Source organism: Heteronotia binoei, chromosome 8 (assembly GCF_032191835.1).
Source record: "Heteronotia binoei isolate CCM8104 ecotype False Entrance Well chromosome 8, APGP_CSIRO_Hbin_v1, whole genome shotgun sequence".
In the NCBI taxonomy this organism is placed as follows: domain Eukaryota; kingdom Metazoa; phylum Chordata; class Lepidosauria; order Squamata; family Gekkonidae; genus Heteronotia; species Heteronotia binoei.
In genome coordinates this window covers 34,237,147-34,259,000 of record NC_083230.1, presented here as the reverse complement: position 1 = coordinate 34,259,000, position 21,854 = coordinate 34,237,147, and the positions used below count along the sequence as shown (strand labels likewise).

At 40.1% G+C, this 21,854-nt stretch overlaps 1 protein-coding gene across 1 annotated transcript in view; it reads left to right on the top strand.

Moving 5' to 3' along the window:
* The window catches only part of ZNF277 (zinc finger protein 277), a 75,049-nt gene that overhangs the window by 27,064 nt on the left and 26,131 nt on the right, over positions 1–21,854 (top strand). The window contains exons 2-5 of the mRNA XM_060244885.1: positions 3,975–4,176; positions 13,958–14,046; positions 14,805–14,887; positions 20,601–20,692. Coding sequence (XP_060100868.1) covers positions 3,975–4,176; positions 13,958–14,046; positions 14,805–14,887; positions 20,601–20,692 — 466 coding nt within the window. The remainder of the gene's footprint in view (positions 1–3,974; positions 4,177–13,957; positions 14,047–14,804; positions 14,888–20,600; positions 20,693–21,854) is intronic.

Here is a 21,854-nt window from a genome sequence, read left to right as displayed (position 1 = left end):
TTCCCCCCCACCTCCATTGGGGGAACAAGCTTCGTGGCAGCTGCTCTCCAGCCTCAAGAAATAGTCACAAAGCAAAGACACACTGCTATGGCCAGCAGCCAGTGGAGAGAGTGGAAGATGATAGTAGACCTCTCAACTTGCCTTGGCTACTGGAAGGAGCGTAGATGCAAGCCAGGGAATCGACTTGTAGCTTCCACGAGGTTGCCAAGTCCCAGGCTTGAGTTATATGGGCGCCTCAATCAACCTTGCTTCCTGCGTGGCCGTAGTTCTCCTAGTAATCAGGGCTAAGAGATCAGAAGCATTGGTGTGCAGCGCACCTGTGTTCTGCCAGTGTTTGTCGAAGACAGCTGCACATTCTTGAGATGGAAGGGGGAGAGCTTGGAGGAGACTGATTGTCAACAGCCTGCATGGGTGCCTGGAATGTAGGGAGAGTGATTGATGGGCCAGCTGTTGGTTCTTCCTGGTCTGTTAATCCTTCCAGCTCCCCCTCCTTAGGGCTCATGACACTTGCCATCTGGGGGACAGAGCCTCATCAACAGTCCAGTCATGTATTCCTCCCCCCCCCATCATCCCCTCAGTGATGTTCTAGGTCCAGCTCCAGAGACAGAGGTGGCTTACTAAGGCAGCCGAAAAGCAGCTTATGAGGGACGTTGACTCAGATGTTAATCTTCAGCATCAATGCTGTACAATGGGGCCACTTCCATAACCGTCCCCTGCAGTTCCTACTCAGACCATTCCAGATCCAAGTCATGGGAGAAAGGGACACTTTCAAGTATGAGAAAGCCTAAGATGGTGGATCAAGGACTCCAACCTCTGCCAGGGAAAACGTATTGTATCGCCAAGGAACTTCAAGTATTCACAGATTCCAGCCTCCAGGTCTGGGAGGGGGGGGGCAACCCTGAATGGAGAACCAATCCAGGGTCAATGATCTAAGAAAGAATCCAGTCTACCAATCAGCATCTTGGAACTGAGAGCCATATATCTAGCGCTCCTCCAATATGGCAACAAGGTGAAGAAACAACATATCCTTGTACATATGGGCAACATTTCCAACAAGGTTTATCTAAACAACCAGGAGGGTTCCAGGTTGTCCTCCCTCCAGAGGGAGGCAGTGAGACTCTTTAAATGGGCGGAATGCCATTTGGCATCCATCTGAGCAGAACATATCAAGGGCATGACCAGTGTCCAAGCAGACTGGCTCAACAGAGAGGGGATACACACAGGGGAGTGGATGCCCAAGAGAGAAATCTTCCAGCAAATTGTGACATACTTCAAGCTGTCCCTGGTGGACCTGTTTGCCTCACATCAAAGTCATTAACTACTGAAACTCCAGGTTCTTCCATAACAGAGCAGAACCAGTAGATGCACTGACCACCGCTTGGCCAAAGGGCCTGATGTAAGCCTTCCAATTCTGCCAAAGGTTACTGTTAAATTGTCGCCTTACCTGTTCAAAGTTTATTTTATCTAGTACAGGAGTTTCTTTATATTGGGACTGCTTTGCGGAGTCACTTGAACTGAACAAGGGAGTGTTCCTCTATCGCACAGGGAAGAGGAAGAAATTTGTTTCCTGCCTCTCCCTGATTGGATGGTGGGAATTACCCAAGATGTTCTCCTTATCTCAGAGGAGAAGAACTCCTCACAGTAAGTGCCAGTGGTTGTTTTGTTACATGCATAGAGCCTGAGGAGAGAAGGCAAACTATAAATATGTTAAATAAATGCATACATTTAAAGAAACTTACTGCAAGGTAGAGAAGTATGGTATGCCTTTCAGTCTCTTTTTGGACTTATGTTGATGTGCAGATCTCTTATCTTAGAGTGTCACTTTAGGAATTTTATCTTATAGGGGGGGATCTTTTTCTTTTTTCTCATGTTTTCTCAGCAGAATTTTTTATTGCATTCTGTCTTGTTGTGGGATTGTTTTCAAGTTATGCAACTAATCTCGTATTAGCCAGCTGTATTAATGAGATAATAAACTAGGCTTGTTGCTAATGAATTGATTCATTCAACTGCTGAATTTAATTAGAAAGACACTTAACATTCCAGCAGATGTTCTTATTTTGTTTCAGTACATTTGTATTTCCACACAATAAGCTGACAAATGCATCTATATTAATATGCCATGCACCTAAAATCTTGTGTCGTAAATTGCATAATATTGACACTAAGTCTTATAGATAATTGTTCCTGACCACTGGGGATGTTTCACGTACATTTTCATCCATTCCTTCACTGATTAGGGTTATCCAAGTCTAGATTTTGAACAGTTTCTCCAAACTATGAATGGGACTAAATAATTGCTCCTTAACTTTGCCAATGCATTTATCAAATTTGATGTTTATGAAAGTCAATTTTGCACTTCAAACTGAATGTGAATATGTGAATGGGGAGGGACGGTGGCTCAGTGGTAGAGCATCTGCCTGGTAAGCAGAAGATCCCAGATTCAATCCCCAGCATCTCCAACTAAAAAGGGCCCAATGAAATAGGTGTGAAAAACCTCAGCTGGAGAGCCGCTGCCAGTCTGAGTAGACAGTACTGACTTCGATGGACCAAGGGTCTGATTCAGTATAAGGCAGCTTCATATGTTCATTTGATAGGGGAGAAAGCATGAAAGGTTTGCCTATGGGAAGGAGCTGTGGATTGGGGGAAAGAGCATGTGCCTGGCATGCAGAAGGTCCCAGTTTCAATTCCTGGCATATGCAACTAAAAGTATCTCCAGTGAGCAGGGCCATGAAGGCCCCCTTCTAAATCAGAGTAGAAGATACAGAGCTGATGGACTATTGGTCTGACTCAGCAATGATAAATGTGTTCATTTCTACCTTACATCCAAAGGGGAGAAATTAATGTTCTATATCTGCATGGACATCAATGCACATTTGCTTATTTATAGCTTGCTTTTCTCCCCAGTAGAGATGCAAACATCGTTCCCCTTTTTCTTTTTATACTCACAACAACTCTGTGAGGTAGGTTAGAGATAGTGAGAGAAAGTGAGCTTATATTGCAGAATGGGGAAGTTGAACCTGGATGTCCCAGAAACTAGTCCAACATTGTGACTGCTACATCATATGGCCCAATTTCCTGTGGAAGGCATACAGGTCTCTTCCTCCCTTCCTCTCAGATCTAGAAGAATGGGAAAATGAAACACAAACTCCTCTTGTCTTGCAGATTAGCCAAAGCAGACCTCTGTGAAATACAGTAGGCCCTTACCACTCAAGGATTTGTGACTCATTATTTTATATGTTCATGATCCATGGTCCAATCACATGATGTGGTCTGAAGTCAGTTTTTCTTCCCACTGTACTATTATCATAATTATTTCATCATTGAATTTTGCAAGAAACTTACTAGTTTTGCTATGAGGGGCATCAGGCCCTTGCTTCCCGATGTTCACAGATTTTACCATTCACAGTAATCTTGGGAACAGATCCCTTGTGAATAGCAAAGGTGTATTGTATTAATAGTGCTTTACACATGGCTATGCATTTAGTCACTTGGTAGGCAAGTTGTTGGCAAGTTTTCCCAGTGAATTTACTCTTGCCAATATCCTTGCCAATATCCATGCAATATCTGTATTCCTACTCCATTTAGGTAGGAATTGGGAGTCCTACCCTTTGCAAGAGGTCACTGTGCCAGCTACCAAGCAGCATCCAATTTGATATCAACCATACATAACTGAAGGAATTTTCACCTCCAATCTGGCCACACCTACTCTTTTTTCTCTCCCTAAGCCTACAAGGGATCCTGTTGGCCTGGCCTGGGAAAAAATATTTGACAAACTTACTAGTAAATCCGTTCTCTTTTGATGTAGGAGCAACCGTGTTGAAACAATCCTGTTCTCATTCTCCCCTTAGATTTAATTTAATATGGGCTGCATCTGTTTACTGACCTTTTCAAAGCAAGAAGCTCTAGTTAAGTCTGCTTTAGACACCAATAAGGAAATCTCTCAACTAATGCCATTTTTTTTTTGTCTTTTTCAGACAGTAGAGATTGTATTTTGGAGCCACTTTCTCTGCCAGAAAGTCCAGGTGGTGTTTCTGCTGTAGAAGGCTGTCCATCTGTGCCTTGCATATTCTGTGAAGAATATTCTCCTCTGTCAGAACAAAACCAACTTCTGAAGCACATGATCATAGAGCACAAGCTTGTCATAGCAGACATCAAGCTGGTGGCAGACTTTAAGAGGTATAGTATACGACCTGCTTAAAAATTAAATCACATTAACATTGAAGATACTCTGCTGTACAGTCATGGACACAATTTGTGCTGGGACCTACTGGAAATGCCATGAAGTGAGAGACTTGTTAGGTTAAATGGTTGGGGGAAAGCAATGGAGATATAAGCAGTGACACTATGAGCCCAAAAGCAAGTTTGTCATCATGAAGAGTGTGTGCAGGTTCTGGATAGTCATTGCCAGGAAATCAGTCCGTGGGTACAAAATGCAGGTAGGCGTTATTGTACATTTGAAGAACAAGTCTGTAGATAAGAGAACTGGACTAGGGAAGGCAGCCATAAAGTCAGACTTTTCTTTTCTTAAACAGAGAATATAGAGATGAACTGTGGCTCACAGGTATAGTGTATGCTTTGCTTGAATGCAGAAGATCCCAGGTGCAGTCCTTGACATCTCTATATAAAGTATTTCACTTAGGGGAAAGACTTTTCTTTAACGGAGACAAAGGTCTTTAGTCAGGGCTGTTACCAGGCAGAGTAAAGTACTGAGGCAAATGGACAGTCATCTGATTCAACTCTGTTTGCACAAAGGAGGCCAAGTTAAAAATAATTGGGGGGGGGTATCTTGTACATCTAGTGTGTGAATAGATCTTAGAAAATCACCCATGACTATTGCTATGGTATCTTCTTATTTGTTGAATCGTTTCTGAAGTTTGAGTCATCTGCATCAGGGGAGGAAAGGTTCTTTTGTAAATCTGTTGAAAGCAGACTTGTAAATCTGTTTATTTGTTCACTGTGGCTTGAATCCAGCAATGCAGGAACAAATTGACTTGGCACCGTTCCACTTGCATAAAATCTTGTGCAACGCCTAGCACATTCCTCCCTAATTTTTATAGGGCCCTGAAATTGGTTGCACAAGGTTTTATTCAAGTGGGGAATAGAATACATTTGACTTAGCACAAGTGGCTACTGCAATGTTTTTCTTGCATTTCCACTAGCAGAAGAGTTCTAGTGTAAGCAGATCCCCCCCACAAGTCTCCACCTGATGGTATCATTTGAGGTAGTAGGTTGTCCTGTATTTCATATTGGGGTGGGAGTACACAAAGAATCTACTTTAGGGATACTATTTTTAGTAGTTTAGTGGTTTTTCTCATGGTAAGCATACTGTGTTGCGTCTGCTGGCTCTTGATAACATTTGTGAACTTTCTTCCTTTAAAAAGTACTGGCCATTACAGTCATCCAGTGATGAACATGTGTGTATGAACTCAGCCTTTTGTAAACACATTGGCTGTGATACCAATTACGCTATATTAGAATTCCCTCAACAAGTTGCTTGGAAATGCTGTCATGTCTATAAGGAGAAACCAGTATTATACCTGCTCCTAAGCAATGTGAGGTTCGGTAAGTTGCACTGGTTTTCTAGAACTGACATACCTTATTCAAAACACTAAATGTTGTTGCCTAGCAATTTCATATAGCCTAGAGTCTAATCTATCCATATGTTCTGTTTTCAACTTTCTTCTCTGATATCTGCAAAGCTGCTTTTCCTCTGTTACTTGTGTCTTTCGTCTGAGACAAAGATCAAAGTTGTATTTGCCCTAGTTTACTTTGCTTCAGGTTCAGAGTTGAGAGACTTTTTTGCCAGTGAATGTATGGCTGAAGAGTGCTGGTTTGAAGGGGTCAAATAAGTTCTGCTTAAAATGGTCTGGCCACAAAACTACATGTGGACAGAAGCTCACATATTGACAAAGCATGTCTCGTCGATGGGTATAGCTTCATTGTATATATTGTGCTCATCATTTCCATTCCCTCGCACCTTTTTTCTAGTGAGGCTTGTAGTATTTATTTTTGATTGTGTGATCTTGCTTCAGAGATTTTAGTGGCCATTTTCCAAAAGCGGCATGCTTAACATCATCCTGGCATGACATAATTGCGCAAGACAATGTGCATTAAAGAGGAGAAGCAAACATGATGGCCTCACTCCTAACCAGGCTTGGTGACCCCACCTCTCACATGTTCATTTGCCACATATAGGCACAGCTTGCAAGCTGTGTGCACCTGAAAACCACATCCATGATCAGGAACAATGCTATGTGTATGTGGGCTTTATCCCGGCTTTGTGTTAGTATTGGCAAATACCTACAAGTGAGGGGCATGCTCTCCTACTTTTTCTCTGTATCCAGTATGTCAGGGGTGGCCAACGGTAGCTCTCCAAATGTTTTTTGCCTGCAACTCCCATCAGCCCCAGTCAGCATGGCCAATGGCTGGGGCTGATGGGAGTTGTAGGCAAAAAAAATCTGGAGAGCTACCGTTGGCCACCCCTGCAGTATGTCATGTGCATTAAGGTAAAGGACTAAGGAAAGACAGGAAAGTGCATTTAACAAGAAAGAAACCAGACTGTATAAAGCACATTTATTGTTTTAACCAATCCAAACCAAAATCCAAACCTGCTACAACTGACTAACCTGCATAGCGGGTATGAGTAAAGAAATAATTTAGGATCTCAAGCCTGAGTTATTATTATTATTAGCAATAATAAGTGGTAGTCTGTATGTAGGCTTAATAAGTGGTAGTATGTAGTCTGCACTAAATAAAAAATCATAAATTAAGAAAATATATGCAGGCGGTATGCAAAATGTTAGAACTCGGGCCACTGGAAAATGTATTCAACTTCTGTCTAATTTCTGAGATCTTGTATATCCATTTTCAAGTTTCCACTTCATTAATAAGGACTAGAAGCTTGCTTTTAAAGGAATCTTTGTACGATAAAATGCTTGAGCTGAATTTTTTGTATTCATTTAGTACATTTTTTTCCTGCCTTACCTCCAAGTGTCTCAGGGCAATGCACATTGTTTTCCTGTCTTCCATTTTATCCACAATAGCCCTGTGAGCTAAGTTTGGCTGAGATCCTGCTGAGGCTTCTATCTCTGGAGGCTGTTGTTAAAGCCTGCAAATGGCATAGTTTGCAGAGGGCAATGAGCTCAACCAGGATCTGATGTCAATCTAGTTTCATCTAGACTCTGTGGTATAACGTGGAGTCTGCCCTCCAAAATTTCCATTTCCTCCAGGAGCACGCCAAGAGAACTTTAGTACCCACCTAGAGGTTTGTAATGCTAGGTCACCAGCAAACTTCACATCTGAATAGGAATTTGAGCCAGGTATTGGTTCTGATGCCCAAACCTCTACAGCACACTAGTTGTGTTCTCATTTATTTTTAGTTATTTTATTTTATTCTCAGCCCTTCCACTGAACTCTTCACAGCTCAGATCCAGCAAATAACATTGGCAATGTAAGGAATGCTGTTACTCACAGGGCTGGTTTCCTAATATTAGGGGAAATGTCAGTTGTTAAAGGAGACCCTATTGATCTAGTGAGAGGGGGCAACAGCAAAATCTCCACCAATTCTATACTGGGATTTTTCCCATAGAGAAGCTCTCTGAAATTAACCAGGCGATTGCTTAACCAGAAAAGGGGTTCTTTTTTGAAAGAAGAAATGGCAATAAAATGGCACACGTACAGAAATAAGTGCACACTGGAAGCAAACACACAAAATGAGAGAAAATAGATGGAATTAAAACAGGGGCTTGGGGGGAATATATTTACTGTTCAGAGATCCAGAATTCCACGGAGCAGAAGCTGTGAAGCCAGAAAATGACTCAAATGAAGTTGGGGGTGAATTGTCATTAGGTACCCAGGACAGATACACTGCAAAGGAGGAATGCTTGTACAGATATAGGCCAAAATGCCACCTCGGGGCATGATGATACATTTGCCCATTGTGACAGTGTACTAATAGGATTACCTGGGAATGGAACAGTGTTCTGAGGAAACACTGAATGGCATTCCCAGGAAGAAACAAAGACATTTGCATCTGTGTAAGTGGATGGGTTTCCTGGTGTAAACAGGAACTGTAATGTCTTCTGATGCAATGTTGCCAAGCATGTAAGAATGCTAGTGTTTGCTGATGATCCTTGATTGATGGGGAGAAAAGGCTACTTGGCTACGTGAATAGGCCATTCACCAGAGTGACTTGATCAGGAAGGGAGGAACTAGGTATTAGGATTTTGCATTAAGGAGGAGGCTCCATTTTAGGGAGAAGTATCTCTTTGGTTTGGATGGGGGAAGGAACTGTTAGTCTGACAACTGCCGTAAAGCCAACTTCCAAACTTCCTGCTGCCGGGAACCGTTTTTATTCAGATCTACTTCATCTTGGTTTCCAGGCCGCATTCCGGTCTACTTCTAAGTCAGTCGTGGGAAGTACACATATACAGAGGGTATTGGGGGTGGCAGATTATGAGGGGCGTTTTCTGCCAGTTGCTCCCCTTTGCAGAGGCACATAGAGGGGCATTACAATTTCCCCTCCCATGTAACAAAAGAAATGTGACAAAGGCACATGACTTTGTTACATACATGCCAATTAGGTTGGTTCCTGGGAAAGTAATGACTGGGGGAGTAGGAAGAGAGGGTAGGTACAGGAAGGATCACCAGCCTAGAAAAAGGTGTAAAACTGGGTATAGGCCATATCAAAAGCAAAAAGAATCTTTGTTGTGTAGTGTATTAAAATGAAGTTGGCTTTCTCCACAGACCTAGAACACCTGTAGGTAAGGGTATGTCCTATCTATAAAGCACTTCAAAACACTGTTGTTTAACCTGGAATGATTGGAGGCGTAACATAACTAGATCAAATGCAATCAGATTAGCATGTAAATATGGAAAGTAAAACAAAATTATTAGCAATACACAATAAATTACATGGCTAACTTAAAGTACCTACAAGGCAATACCTAAAAAGATCTAACTATTTAAAAAAGAAAACAGGTTGAGCAAATACATTTTACTGTGTAATGGACTGAGGGAAACGTAATCCCAGAAAGAAATGATGTATTTGAACATGGGCAAATAAAATAATTGAGAACCAGAATCGGTGTGCAATAAGAATAATCAATATAACTGGCTGAAATGACTGGGAAGCAATAAGGAATGACTTAAACTGAACAAAAGTACAATGCAGTACAGACAGACAATATGTGTGAAAAGGAGAGGGAAGTTTGAGGGTCACCCCCCCAAAAAAAAAATGAATTTAAAATGATCATATTACAAGCAACTTGTGCACAGTAGACATGAGAACATTACATACAGAACCATTTTGAAGTAGCCACACACACCCAGCTTCAGGAGTGAATTGTGGCAGGGGCAAATTTGTGCCATGAGAAGAGTCATACATGGTTCCATGGATGCAATGTAGATGATGGGAGGATAGCGTTTCTAGAAATCTCAAACCCATCTTGTTCAAGAGCTGGTTCTCAGATGACCTAGCCAAAAATAATTATTTACAAAGCAACCTGATTGTTTATACACTTTGAGGCACCAGAAGAACTGGCACTGGTCTTCATCTTGAAGTCTCTGCATGGGGCATTGTGGGAGTGCGACCAAAATAGAGAAGAACATGAACTTATATGAGAAAGTTAACCAAAAAGGTCGAGACCAAAAAAACCCAAAACAAAAATATAGCTATGCAAAACAAAAAGGTTGAGGGGAAAAAGGAAACTGAAATATAGCTACACACATAGAATCATAGAGTTGGAAGGGGCCATACAGGCCATCTAGTCCAACCCCCTGCTCAATGCAGGATCAGCCTAGAGCATCCCTGACCAGTGTCTGTCCAGCCACTATACATAGCATTATGTACAAAATATCATAGTAATTTCTTTTTCCCCCCTCAATCTTTGGTTACCAAACTGGGAGTCTAGAGCCTCCAAGGTGGTGGACAAGTTAGCCTAGACAGCATTTATGCTTCAATTCTTAGAACTTCCAGGTGGAATATATGTGTTCACACAGAGAAGCGATCCTATGTATTTGCCTCTGAGCTCCAGCACCTGGGCGGCACTGTTCAGGACTGTGAGATTAACTGAGACAAAGATTACTAGATGTCCACTGGCATGACCTTTAGTGTGGGTTTTAACAGCAGAGACAACAAATGCTTGGAAGCCCTGTAGAAATGGGGGGCTTTTCTCCTGGGACTAAGTTTCCTGCAGACAGGAAATGGAAGATTTTTGCAGAAATGGAAGGAAGTTTGAATGTGGAGTTTATTCTCCCATCCCATTAAGTTTCAGGAGAGGAGGTATAATAGTCAGTCTAGCCTCTCTATCCTATTCAGTTTTCCACTGGGGCCCACCTGAATGGATCCATTTTTTAAGGTCACCTAATGGATCCATTAGGTCACTGGAGCTAAAGTAGAAGCATTGCTTGTTGGGCCCACTGGATGAGGCTCAGGAATTAAACATTTGCTAAGGGGTTGGGTGAAAACATATTCATTGTGTGGCACTGATCCATTTTTATAGGAGTCTTATATCTTCTATAGCAGCCCCTTGACGCAGAGTGGTAAAGCAGCAGTATTGTGATCTGAACTCTCTGCTCACGACCTGAGTTGGATTCCGGTGGAAGCTGGATTCAGGTAGCTGGCCCAAGGTTGACTCAGCCTTCCATCCTTCCGAGGTCAGTAAAATGAGTACCCAGCTTGCTTGGGGGGAAAGTGTAAAAGACTGGGGAAAGCAATGGCAAACCACCCCGTAAAAAGTCTGCCGTGAAAACGTCGTGAAAGCAACGTCACCCCAGAGTCAGAAACGACTGGTGCTTGCACAGGGGACCTTTTCTTTCCTATAGGAGTAGCTTCTGAGGGATTAAAAATTCCTGGAGAAGCATGGACAATAGGGGTTCTGAGGCATGATGTCCCTGGGCTGAAGAAGAGAGAGTGTGGCACATTATTAAAGGCTCTGGATGGAAAGATTCCCTTAGAACTCAGAAATATTTTTCTGCTGCGTAATCAGAGATGGAATGTTTGACTAACCAAATGCCAACAATAATCTGATTACCCTATGGTAGCAGGTAAGATTCTCAACTAACTTCAAATGGATGGGGAGATTTTTAGATATTCAACAGGACCCTCAGATGATGCACTACACAAGACATAGAATTCCATGGGGGAGTTTTATCAACCAATAAGATAGTCAAACAAATCTGATGGGGCTGAAGGACTAACTGGTGCAAGTTGTTGACTCTACTGGTGGCTGGGAGTTTAGGGGCCTTTTTGGCACCACTGTTTGGTGGGAGCATCAACAGGGGAGTCATAACTGTCGTAGGACCGCATTAAGAGTGTAGGTGGCAGAGTACTACTGTAGTTAATTTCCAGTGTTGCACTATTGAGGTGGTCGATGTAACAGCAAAACTTTCACCCTGCTGTTCACCGTGCTTTATTTTGTATTATGTTCTGGTTGTGACAATTGTAACATTGCTTTTGGTCTTGTGTTTTTACTGTAATATTTATTACTGCTTATTATATTGTTATTGCCTTTGGCCTCATGCAATAAAGTTCTACCTACCTACCTAGACTATGCCCACTAAAACTGCTGGCTTTGGCTGTTGATTCTGCTGGTAATTCTGCCTAATAACAAATTTGCCTATGTTATTCTAGGCAGTGAGTTCATAAGCAGCTTCACAACTGTCTACTGGCTCCACAGTTCTTTAATTTGTTTTACATAGCTGTGTCTCATATCCTTTCATTGGACTGTGCTGTTGAGTTGGCCTTCTCGCCCCTCTTGTTGCTTCCTAGTTGACTCCTGATGGGAACATAATATGGGAGCACATGGTTCTAGGTCACAGGGCTGTCTTGTACTGATCTTAGTTTTGTTGGAACAGCAGTTAACTGTCAGATGGGTAATTAAACTACTAAGTAGGTCTCAGTATTGACGCGGTATTCATTTTTCCACAGTCTTGTGACCAAGCATTCACAAAGCAGCCATTTATATCCAATAAATATTGAGTTGTAAAGCAGAGTAATAAGGTGAAAAAAAATCTAGGGCAAATAAAATCCTAAAAATAGTTAAAAGCTTCTTTAGCAGCATAAATTTTGCTGCGTTTCAAATCAAACTCTAGTTACTATGTCTGGTTTCTTTATGTTAACTGAAACTCTGTAATCATTTGGTAATGGATTTCCAATATACAGATTGTTTGCTGTAAATACAAATGTCATGTTTTGGGGAAATACCAATTTAGATTATCTTGGACAACTTAACATAGGTATGAAAATAGAGCATAGCAGGGAGTTTTCCTCACTTTCTTAAAAATCTTTCACTTTGTCTAAAACATAACTATTTATTTACGGAATTTATATTCTGCCTTTCTTCCCTAACAAGGCCCACCAAGGCAGGTAATAGTTTAAAATATACATGATAAATTTACATTTTGAAACCATAAAATCCACCTCCCTCCCAAACATATATCATTAAAACAATAAAAAAGCAGAATTCAAATACATGCAAAACAAAGTAAAACATTGGTTAAGAAGGGAGATATAATTGAGGGAATGCCAAATTAATAAAAAAAGGTCCTCATTCACTGCCAGAAGATGGCAATAGAAATGGACAAATGAACCTCCCTGGGGAGAGAGTTCCAGAGCTTTGGTGCCACAACCACAAAGGTCTTCTTCCAGGTTAATAAGGTAAAGGTAATTCCCTGTTCAAGCACCAGTCATTTCTGACTCTGGGGTGACGTTGCTTTCACAACATTCTCATGGGAGACTTTTTATGGGGTGTTTGCCATTACCTTCCCCAGTCATTTACACTTTACCCCCAGCAAACTGGGTACTCATTTTACTGACCTCAGAAGGATGGAAGGCTGAGTCAACCATGAGCTGACTACCTGAACCCAGCTTCCACCAGCTTCCAGGTTGCCACCCACTTAATCTCAGAAGGTGGGGACACCCAAAGCAGAGCCTCCAAAGATGACCATAGTGGTTGGGCAACTTCATAAGGGATTAGATGGTCCTTCAAGTTTATTGGTTCCAAACCAAATAGGGCTTTGAAGTTTAGCACTAGCACCCGGAATTGTGCCCAGAAATGAATTGAGTGACTGTAGATGTGTCAAGAATGGAGTGATATGATCCCTATGATTCATGACAGTCAACATCCTGGCTGCCCAGGACAAGCTACGGCTGGAGTTGAAGCTAGTAAAAGGCCACAGCTGCAACCTGCTTACCCAGCAGTAGGCCTGGGTCCAGGAGCACCACCAGACTACAGATCTGTTCCATCAAGGGGAGTGCAACCCCATCCAGAACAGGTGATAACTTTTATCCTGGATCAGACCTTCTGCTCACTAGTAGCACTTCTATTTTTTCAGGATTAACCTTCACAGGGCTTTTTTTGTAGCAGGAACTCCTTTGCATATTAGGCCACACACCCCTGATGTAGCCAATCCTCCAAGAGATTACAGGACTCTTAGTACAGGGCCTGCTGTAAACTCCATCAGGACTGGCTACATCAGGGGTGTGCAGCGTAATATGCAAAGGAGTTGCTGCTACAAAAAAAAAAGCCTGAACCTTCAGTTTATTAGCCTTTGTCCATTCCAAAACTGCCTCCAGGCGCTGGTTCAAGGTTTCTACGGTCTCCCCGCAATCAACTGGATATATGAGATAGAGATGAGTATCATATGTATATTGGTAACAGCCCAGCCCAAATTTATCTTTCCCATTTTCCAAGGAGCTTAGGCATGATTCTCCCTTTTTCATTTTATCCTCTGTAAAAGAGGTTGATACTAGCTGTCACAAAGTCATCCAGCAAGCTTTGTGGCAGAGTGGACCTTGAACTTGGGTCTCTCATTATATAAGTTTAATAAAAAATTTAAGGAATGATTGAAGAGTCCCAGCAGGGTAACTCATATGTGGGACTCATATGTGGGAACATAAATAACAGTTTGAAAAATGTTTAGTATAATGTCCAAGCCTACCTTTTTTGCCTTTAAGATATGTACTGTATTGGAAGAAGAGGTTCTCTGAGCAGCCCATCACAGACTTCTGTTGTGTAATAAGAACAAATTCTGAAGCGCCGTTAGGTAAGTGTGCTCTGTAATAGTGATCCAACGCAGTTTGCATTGTTCTCTTCTCCTCCATTGTATCCTCACAACAGCCCTGTAAGATAGGTTAAGCAGAGTGTGTGTGACTGGCGCAAAGTCCCATGTCAGAGTGGGGATTCAAACCTGGGTCTCCCAGATCCTAGTCTGTTATTCTGACCACTAAACACACTTGTAATCCATAGGAGTGGCTCTCAGTCTTACCTGTGAAGAGCATAAAGGGCTCAAATCCAGTATTCTTTGATCAGTGCTGGCTTCTGTGGCTATGCTTGGCAGTTTGGGATGGGAGAAGCAGCTGGAGTAATTCCACTGGCTCTGATAGCGTACTGTGAAATACAAAAATCTGTCCCAGAGTTGCTCTGTTTTCTAGAGGTCTCTTCCTCCAGAAGTGAGCTTTGTATACTGATGTACTATATGAAAAGACTGCAGATGCCACTTCAGCAATGGATCTGTGGAGGAAAGCATGCAAGACTGGGTATTTTTGCTCAGTATCCAAATGTGACCTATCTGAGGGTGCTGAGTTGCCCTTAGCTATGTTTGTGTTAATTTGGCCAGTAAAATTCGGAACAATGTTGTCTTCTTAAAGTGCACTCAATTTAAATGGCTACAATTATGCTATAAATCTTTGTTTAAAAGCCTATGGCTATAAATAAAAATTTAACATAGACACTTCGTGTGTGTGTTTGTGTGTGTACCCAAGCGGCAAGGGTTTTTTTGATATAGATATAATCTTTTAACAGAGGAACAAGACAATTATTTTCTTTTATGTGATGCTTTACCTGAAGACAGAGCACTAAGAGAGAAGCTCCAACAGCAGAGACTGGTAAGAAATTTATTTCATGTGAGTACACTGAGATCATGAAATGTACTGTACAAATAAATTGCTGAATTCCCAGACTGCCTAGTTTAGCAATAAAGTTGTTACTCTGTCCAGCCCAATTGTAAATTTGTTGACTTAGAAGAAAACCCCATTAAATTCCACGAGGCTCACTGGTTTATAAGAGTGTTGAGGACTACGGCCTTAGAGTAGTTTTTCATCCCCTCAGTATGTTTCCCCCCCCCCCCCCATTGCATTGGTTCAAAAAGAACACCTGAAGGTGAACATTTGGACTTGGATCCACCAGTGACTTCTACAGAAGGAAGATATTCATAGAGCATAACTTCAAGGATAGACATGTGTTGGGCGTCAGGCAATTTAATGAAAGAAATTGTGGATGCAGAAATCCTTTCCAGAACATACGCTGATCATAACCCATTATTGATTACATTAGACAATAACCATAAAGAACATAGATGGAAGCTAAATATGTTTATATTAAGGAATAAAAATTTTCTTGATCAAGCCAAAGAAGAGATGAAAGATTTTTTTTCAGTAGAAATATCCATCCTGAGACACCTATGAGAATAATTTGGGATCCCAGCAAGGCCGCCTTTAGAGGGCTAGCTATCGGTTTTGCAGCAAACAGAAAAAGGAGAGAAATAAGAAATATCAAGAACTTACAAATCTATTGCAAAAAACAGAAAAAAAGATTTAAAGCTGACCTGAAGATAAAAATAAAAGAGGTACAACATCGAATTAATGTACTGCTGATGAAAGAGATGGCTAAGAAGGTTAAGCTAGCCAAACAAAATTATTTCGAAAATACAGATAAACTGGGTAGGTGGCTAGCTTATAGAATAAGAAAGGCGAAAGAAAGAAAAATAATACATTGCCTGAAAGATAGAGATGGAATAGAAAGAACTCAGAAGGATGATTTGAAGAAAATTGTTCACAATTTCTACAAAAAGTTATATCAATCACAAAATATATCAAAAGAACAACAAAACGAATACTTGAGTAAACAGACCAGAGTGGAATTGGATGCTGATCAGAAAAAGGTACTGAATGGACCAATATCCATGGTAGAGATTGTGGAAGCAATTAAAAAACAAAATAGAGGGAAGACTCCAGGACCAGACGGTTTACCCATAGAGTATTATGCTGCATTGGTTGAAACAATCATACTTCCATTTAAACATCTGATAGAAGCAATAGAAGAAGATGGACAAATACCTGATTCTTGGAAAGAATCTAGAATTTCCCTGATTCATAAAAAAGGTACAGACATGAAAGAAGTAAAGAATTATAGGCCCATCTCTCTACTGAATGTAGATTACAAAATTTTTACAGCAATTTTGGCTAATCGGTTAAAGAAAATTCTTTCACAGATAATACATTCAGATCAATCTGGCTTTATATCAAAATGGCAGCTTAGAAACAACGTAAGACTCCAGTAAATTTGGCAAAAATGTTTATGGGAATGTCAGAGTCTTGTTAGAAATGTAAAGACAAGGAGGGAACTTTTTACCACATGTGGTAGTCATGTACAAAGGCTCAGAAATATTGGTCAATGGTACACAAAATCCTACAAAAAATCTTTAACAATATAATCCCATTTAAACCAGAATTTTTTTTATTAGATATAATGCCAGGTGTTACAGATAAGAATTTGAAACATATATGTTCATTTAATTTTTAATTTTTCAATTTTTTTATTAAGTTTGAATATAAAAAGGGAGAGAAATGCAGGGTTACAGAAGCAAAAAATAAAGGGGAGAGATACAAGATAGAGAGACAAAAAAGAAAAAAAAACAAAGAAAAGCAGCAAATATGTGTTACATTTCTACCTCAAAGCATAATACCAAGTTCCTTCTACCTGCAAATCTTTAAATTTTACCCAGTATAACCATTAAATTCTACAGTCTTATTATTTCATTATATAATTTTAACTATTCTGTTGCTTATAATATAAATCTAGACTATTCATCTTCAGTACATACAAGTGAGAAATGCAGAGAAATCAATCACGAAACAGAACTAACTGGTTAAATTTAGCAGTATTAAAAATAAGAGCTAGCTAATTAATTTAACAGTGTTAACAGTTAACATAGGTATAAAAGATGCGGGATGACATGATAGAGGTTTACAAGATTATGCATGGGATGAAGAAAGTAGAGAAAGAAGTACTTTTATCCCTTTCTCACAATACAAGAACTCGTGGGCATTCAATGAAATTGCTGAGCAGTCAGGTTAAAATGGATAAAAGGAAGTACTTCTTTACCCAAAGGGTGATTAACATGTGGAATTCACTGCCACAAGAGGTGGTGGCGGCTACAAGCATAGCCAGCTTTAAGAGGGGATTGGATAAAATGGAGCAGAGGTCCATCAGTGGCTATTAGCCTATGTATGTATGTGTGTGTGTGTGTGTATATATATATATGTATGTGCATATATATATATATATATATATATATATATATATATATATATATATATATATACACACACACACATACATATATATATGTATGTGTGTATATGTGTATACACACACATATATTGGCCACTGTGTGACACAGAGTGTTGGACTGGATGGGCCATTGGCCTGATCCAACATGGCTTCTCTTATGTTCTTATAGTTTCTTTATCCTGAATACCAATTTACCTGTTTCTAGCAGAGAAAAGAGGGGGGGGGGGAAACATAATACTTTGTCTATTTCATTATAAACAGTTTCTCTAGTCAGAAACATCAGGAGCAGATCTTTAAGATTACAAAATATTTGTGTTGCCTGCCTTGTTAAAAATTGACCCAAATTAATTATTTATCTACTTAATTCTTTAAAGATTTTTGGAGACTAACTCCTATTTTCATATTACTCTGAGAAGCACAAGTTGATATGCAATAACTGCCTCATCTCCCACACTTGTTTATTTTTACCTAGAGAAAAAACCATACAATCTCCATAGCCCACTCTCTATTACACTGCTCTATTTAACTTCCATAAATGACAATAACAAAAGGAAAAAAGGCATCCAGATTCTGAAAGCCTCACTTGCCATTTCAAAATCGCATGCCAGTTCGCTTTTATTGATTCCACATTAACCAGTTACATGCAAAAAAACCCCAGTTTATAATCCCTTCTTCTTGAAGGCTTTCCATGTCTTGATCTTCTTTCTGAAATCTGCCTCTTCTCGCCTTGGTACATTCGTCCGTTTTACTGAAAATGGTAAGGCCTCCACATCATTACTTCCTTCTGTGAAAACTTTAATCGGTCTTGATTTCCGCTTCATCTTTGTAACTGCGCACATCGTCTCCATATTGATTTTCTTCGACACCTTACCCAACGCGTCTTTATCCATTTTTCTCGACTCAGCAGACATCACTGGGGTCTCTTTACTACTCTGCTCATATAGATTTTCAGTTTTACTGTATTTCAAAATAAAGGTCTCCATCTGCTGTTGAATCAGCTCTGTTAACAGATCATTTTCCTGCTTTAAGGAGATTATGGTAATCATAACATCTTTTTTGTCAAACGCTTCACTTCAGAATGCCAGTTTCTCCACAGCAAAACTCAGTCTGATAATCAAAATTAAAAAGTAGCTCAAAGTCCCAGTTAGTCTATCTCCTTCAGCCGTAAGCTTTTCTCTTGTGTTTCAATTGTAGTCATTTCAGTCCTGATCAAGCATCACATATATTTCTCTTAAAAGTACATCCCATTTTTATTCAGACCATATTGTAACCAAGTAGTGATCTCATTATAGCTTGTCTAATTGTAAACCAAATCAATTTGAATATATTTGCTCAGTCCAATTTAAGTTATTGAAAGTTCTCAAATTTGTTCTTTGTCTTTTTGAAGCCTCCCTTGTGGAGAAGGGGGGATTATACTCCTCTTCCCCTTTCTTTTTGAACAGTCCCAATTGTAATGTTAAAAAATCCATTAGCCGGTAGTGTTAGAAAGCAGACTTACTTGCATAGTAGAATTTCAGTGACTAAGGTAGAAGAATGATGCATCAGAAGCTTGTTAAAAGAAGAAAGCAGTCGGGCATTCACCTCTTGTTGCCATAATGGCGATAGTGACAGCAGAGCACCAGAACAGACAGGAAGAACAAGGAATAACTGCCGTTGTTTCCCTGAATTCTGTAGAGCTCCTTGCTCAAGATGCTGCAGCTGCAGCACCCCCCTACCGCCCAATTCGGGGGGGTCATTGGAGCTGAGCTCCGCAACCACCACCGAGCTCGAAGCGCTGAAACCTAGAAGCTCATATATATGTTCATTTAATAATGGCTGCAAGAATTCAATACGCCAAAGGATGGAAGAAGATGACCTCACCAACAAAGGAAGAACTAATCACAAAGTTCATAGAAATAGTGGAAATGGACGTACTCACAGACTTACTGAAAGAAGACAGTAAAAGAAACTTGAAAGAATTATGGTTGCCTGTCTATTTATGGATTGAAAAGTACAACAAGAAGTAGAAGATAAAGAATGAACTTTAAGTAGACTCAGAGTTTATTAAATCAGGTTTGAAATAAGGTCTTAAAAAGTATAATTGGAGAAATATGTTTAGTTTGATCTTATGTATATAACACGTATTTTTATATAACTCCATCATCTTCCCCTTTCCCTTATGTTGGTGAATCTTTATAACTTAATTGTTAAAATGCAGAGGATAACTTTTGCACCTTCCACTGAAGCCCAACTCCCCCCCCCAAAAAAAAAACTCCTGGTCCTGGAGGACAGGGGACACACACACACATGGAACACAGGGGAATGTGGATTTTTAAGAAATTAAATAATAATAACTGTGCTTGACTTTGGTGTAGTGCTTAAGTGTGTGGACTCTTATCTAGAATGAGAGAGAGCAGCTACCCAAAGTCACCCTGTGAGTTTCTACACCATTTCCCCCCCAGCTCCATTCTAGGCCCTCTTATATTACTTAAATGTAAAGTATGAATAATTTATTTCTTCAGTCTCTCCTATGAAAAGAATATACCTAGACATTCTTAATCTCACTTCACTTGCCAGAAGCAATATGGAGCACCTACCTATTATTAACACCTAGCAGTAAATTGTAGTTTTTATTTAAATTGTGGTAGAAAATCCTGAGAAAGAGCTACAGAAGCACCAAAAGAAATGCTTTGGGAGACCTATGGGAATACTTGAAAAATATCTTGCCTCACTTTAAAGTTTAAATTTGTATTATTATTTAAAGCTAAAATTTCCTTTGTTCACAAAGATGCTCCCATTCCTTTAGAAAGCACTAACAATTATGTTGAATTCAAAGGAAACAGATTCTGTATTTAGCAGATGGACAGTGCAGTCCTAAATGGGTTTAAATCCTTTTAAGTCCATTGAAGAAGTTAATTGGGTATAACTTTACTTAGGATTGCATGGTGTGTCCCTCAGGTCTTGTGTATGTTGTATCTTCACTATTTTAAGGCTTCATGGGTGTGTGGGGGGGGGGGGAGATTTTAAATGCACTGGGTTAGACCAGCTTTTTGTTTTGTCTGTTTCCCCTCCCTTGAGCCGAGGGAATATTTAAAATGAATAGTCAGAGAGAAAGTCATGTTTTCAAATGAATCAAAGGCCTATTTTCACTGTTACCCATTAGTAGATAGTGAGAAACAATATAGATTAGATTGGAATAATCCTGCCATACTATTTTCAGAAAAGCAAATGTATAAGTGTGTATTTTGTACTAACCCTGTTCCACAGCAGGAAGTTCTGGAGCAACAACAGCAAGAAAGATACGATACTGACTTCCGTGGTACATGTATGTTCTGTGATAAAGAATTCACTGGAAACAGGTTAGTGTCAAACACTATACTGTGTGTTCATTTTTTTAACCATCTGAATCCTATTGAATGCAGGCCAAGAATGGTGGTCACAAAACTAATTGTGCTGTGACTGTGGCAGCATTTGGTACCTACAGTGGTCAACAAACATGGATAAAGGTGACCCAGTAGGTGTTCTTTACTTAAACTTTTAGGAAGCCTTTGATAAAATTCCTCATCAAAAGCACCTAAGTAAACTCAGCAGCCACGGGATAAGAGAGCATGTCCTCTTATGACTAAAAATGATTAACAGGAAACATGGAGTGAGTACAAAAGCGCAGTTTTCACAGTGGAAGGTGGTAAGCAGTGGGGTACCACAGGGCTCACTTCTAGGTCTGGTGTTTTTTAAAAGTTGTTCATTAATAATTTGGAGTTGGGAGTAAGCAGTGAATTTGCTAAATTTGTGGCGACACTAAATTGTTCAGGGTGGTGAAAACCAGGGAAGACTTTGAGGCTACTCCAGAGGAATTGGTCGAGGCTGGATGAGTGGCCATCAACGTGGCAAATAAGATTCAACTTGGGCAAGTGCAAAGTAAGGCACATTGGAGCCAGAAATCCTAACTATAAACATACGCTGATGGAGTCTCAACTGGTGACAACTGACCAAGAGAGGGATCTTAGAGTCAACTCTATTTAAAAAGGCAAATGCTATGCTGGGGATTATTAGGAAGAGGACTGAAAACAAATCAGCAGTATCATAATGCCCTCGTATAAATCTATAATGTGGCTTCATTTGGAATACTGTGTATAGTTCTAGTCATGGCACCTCAAAAAACATCATTATAGTGTTGGAGAAGGTGCAGAAAAGGGCAACTAAAATGATTAAGGAAATGGAACACCTTCCCTATGAAGAAATACTAAAGACATTAGAGCTCTATTGCTTGGAAAAATGATTGAGGGGTGGCATGATAGAAGTTCACAAAATGATGCATAGGATAGAAAAGATGCAGAAAGAAGTCGTTTTCTCGCTCTCATTACAAGAACTCATCAACACTCAATGAAATTAATGATTAGGCTTAGAAAGGACTTCTTCACTCAAAGAGTAATTAACATGTGGAATTCACTGCCATAGGAAGTGGTGGCAGCTGCAAGCATAGACAGTCTCAAATGGCAATTGGATAAACATGTGGAGCAG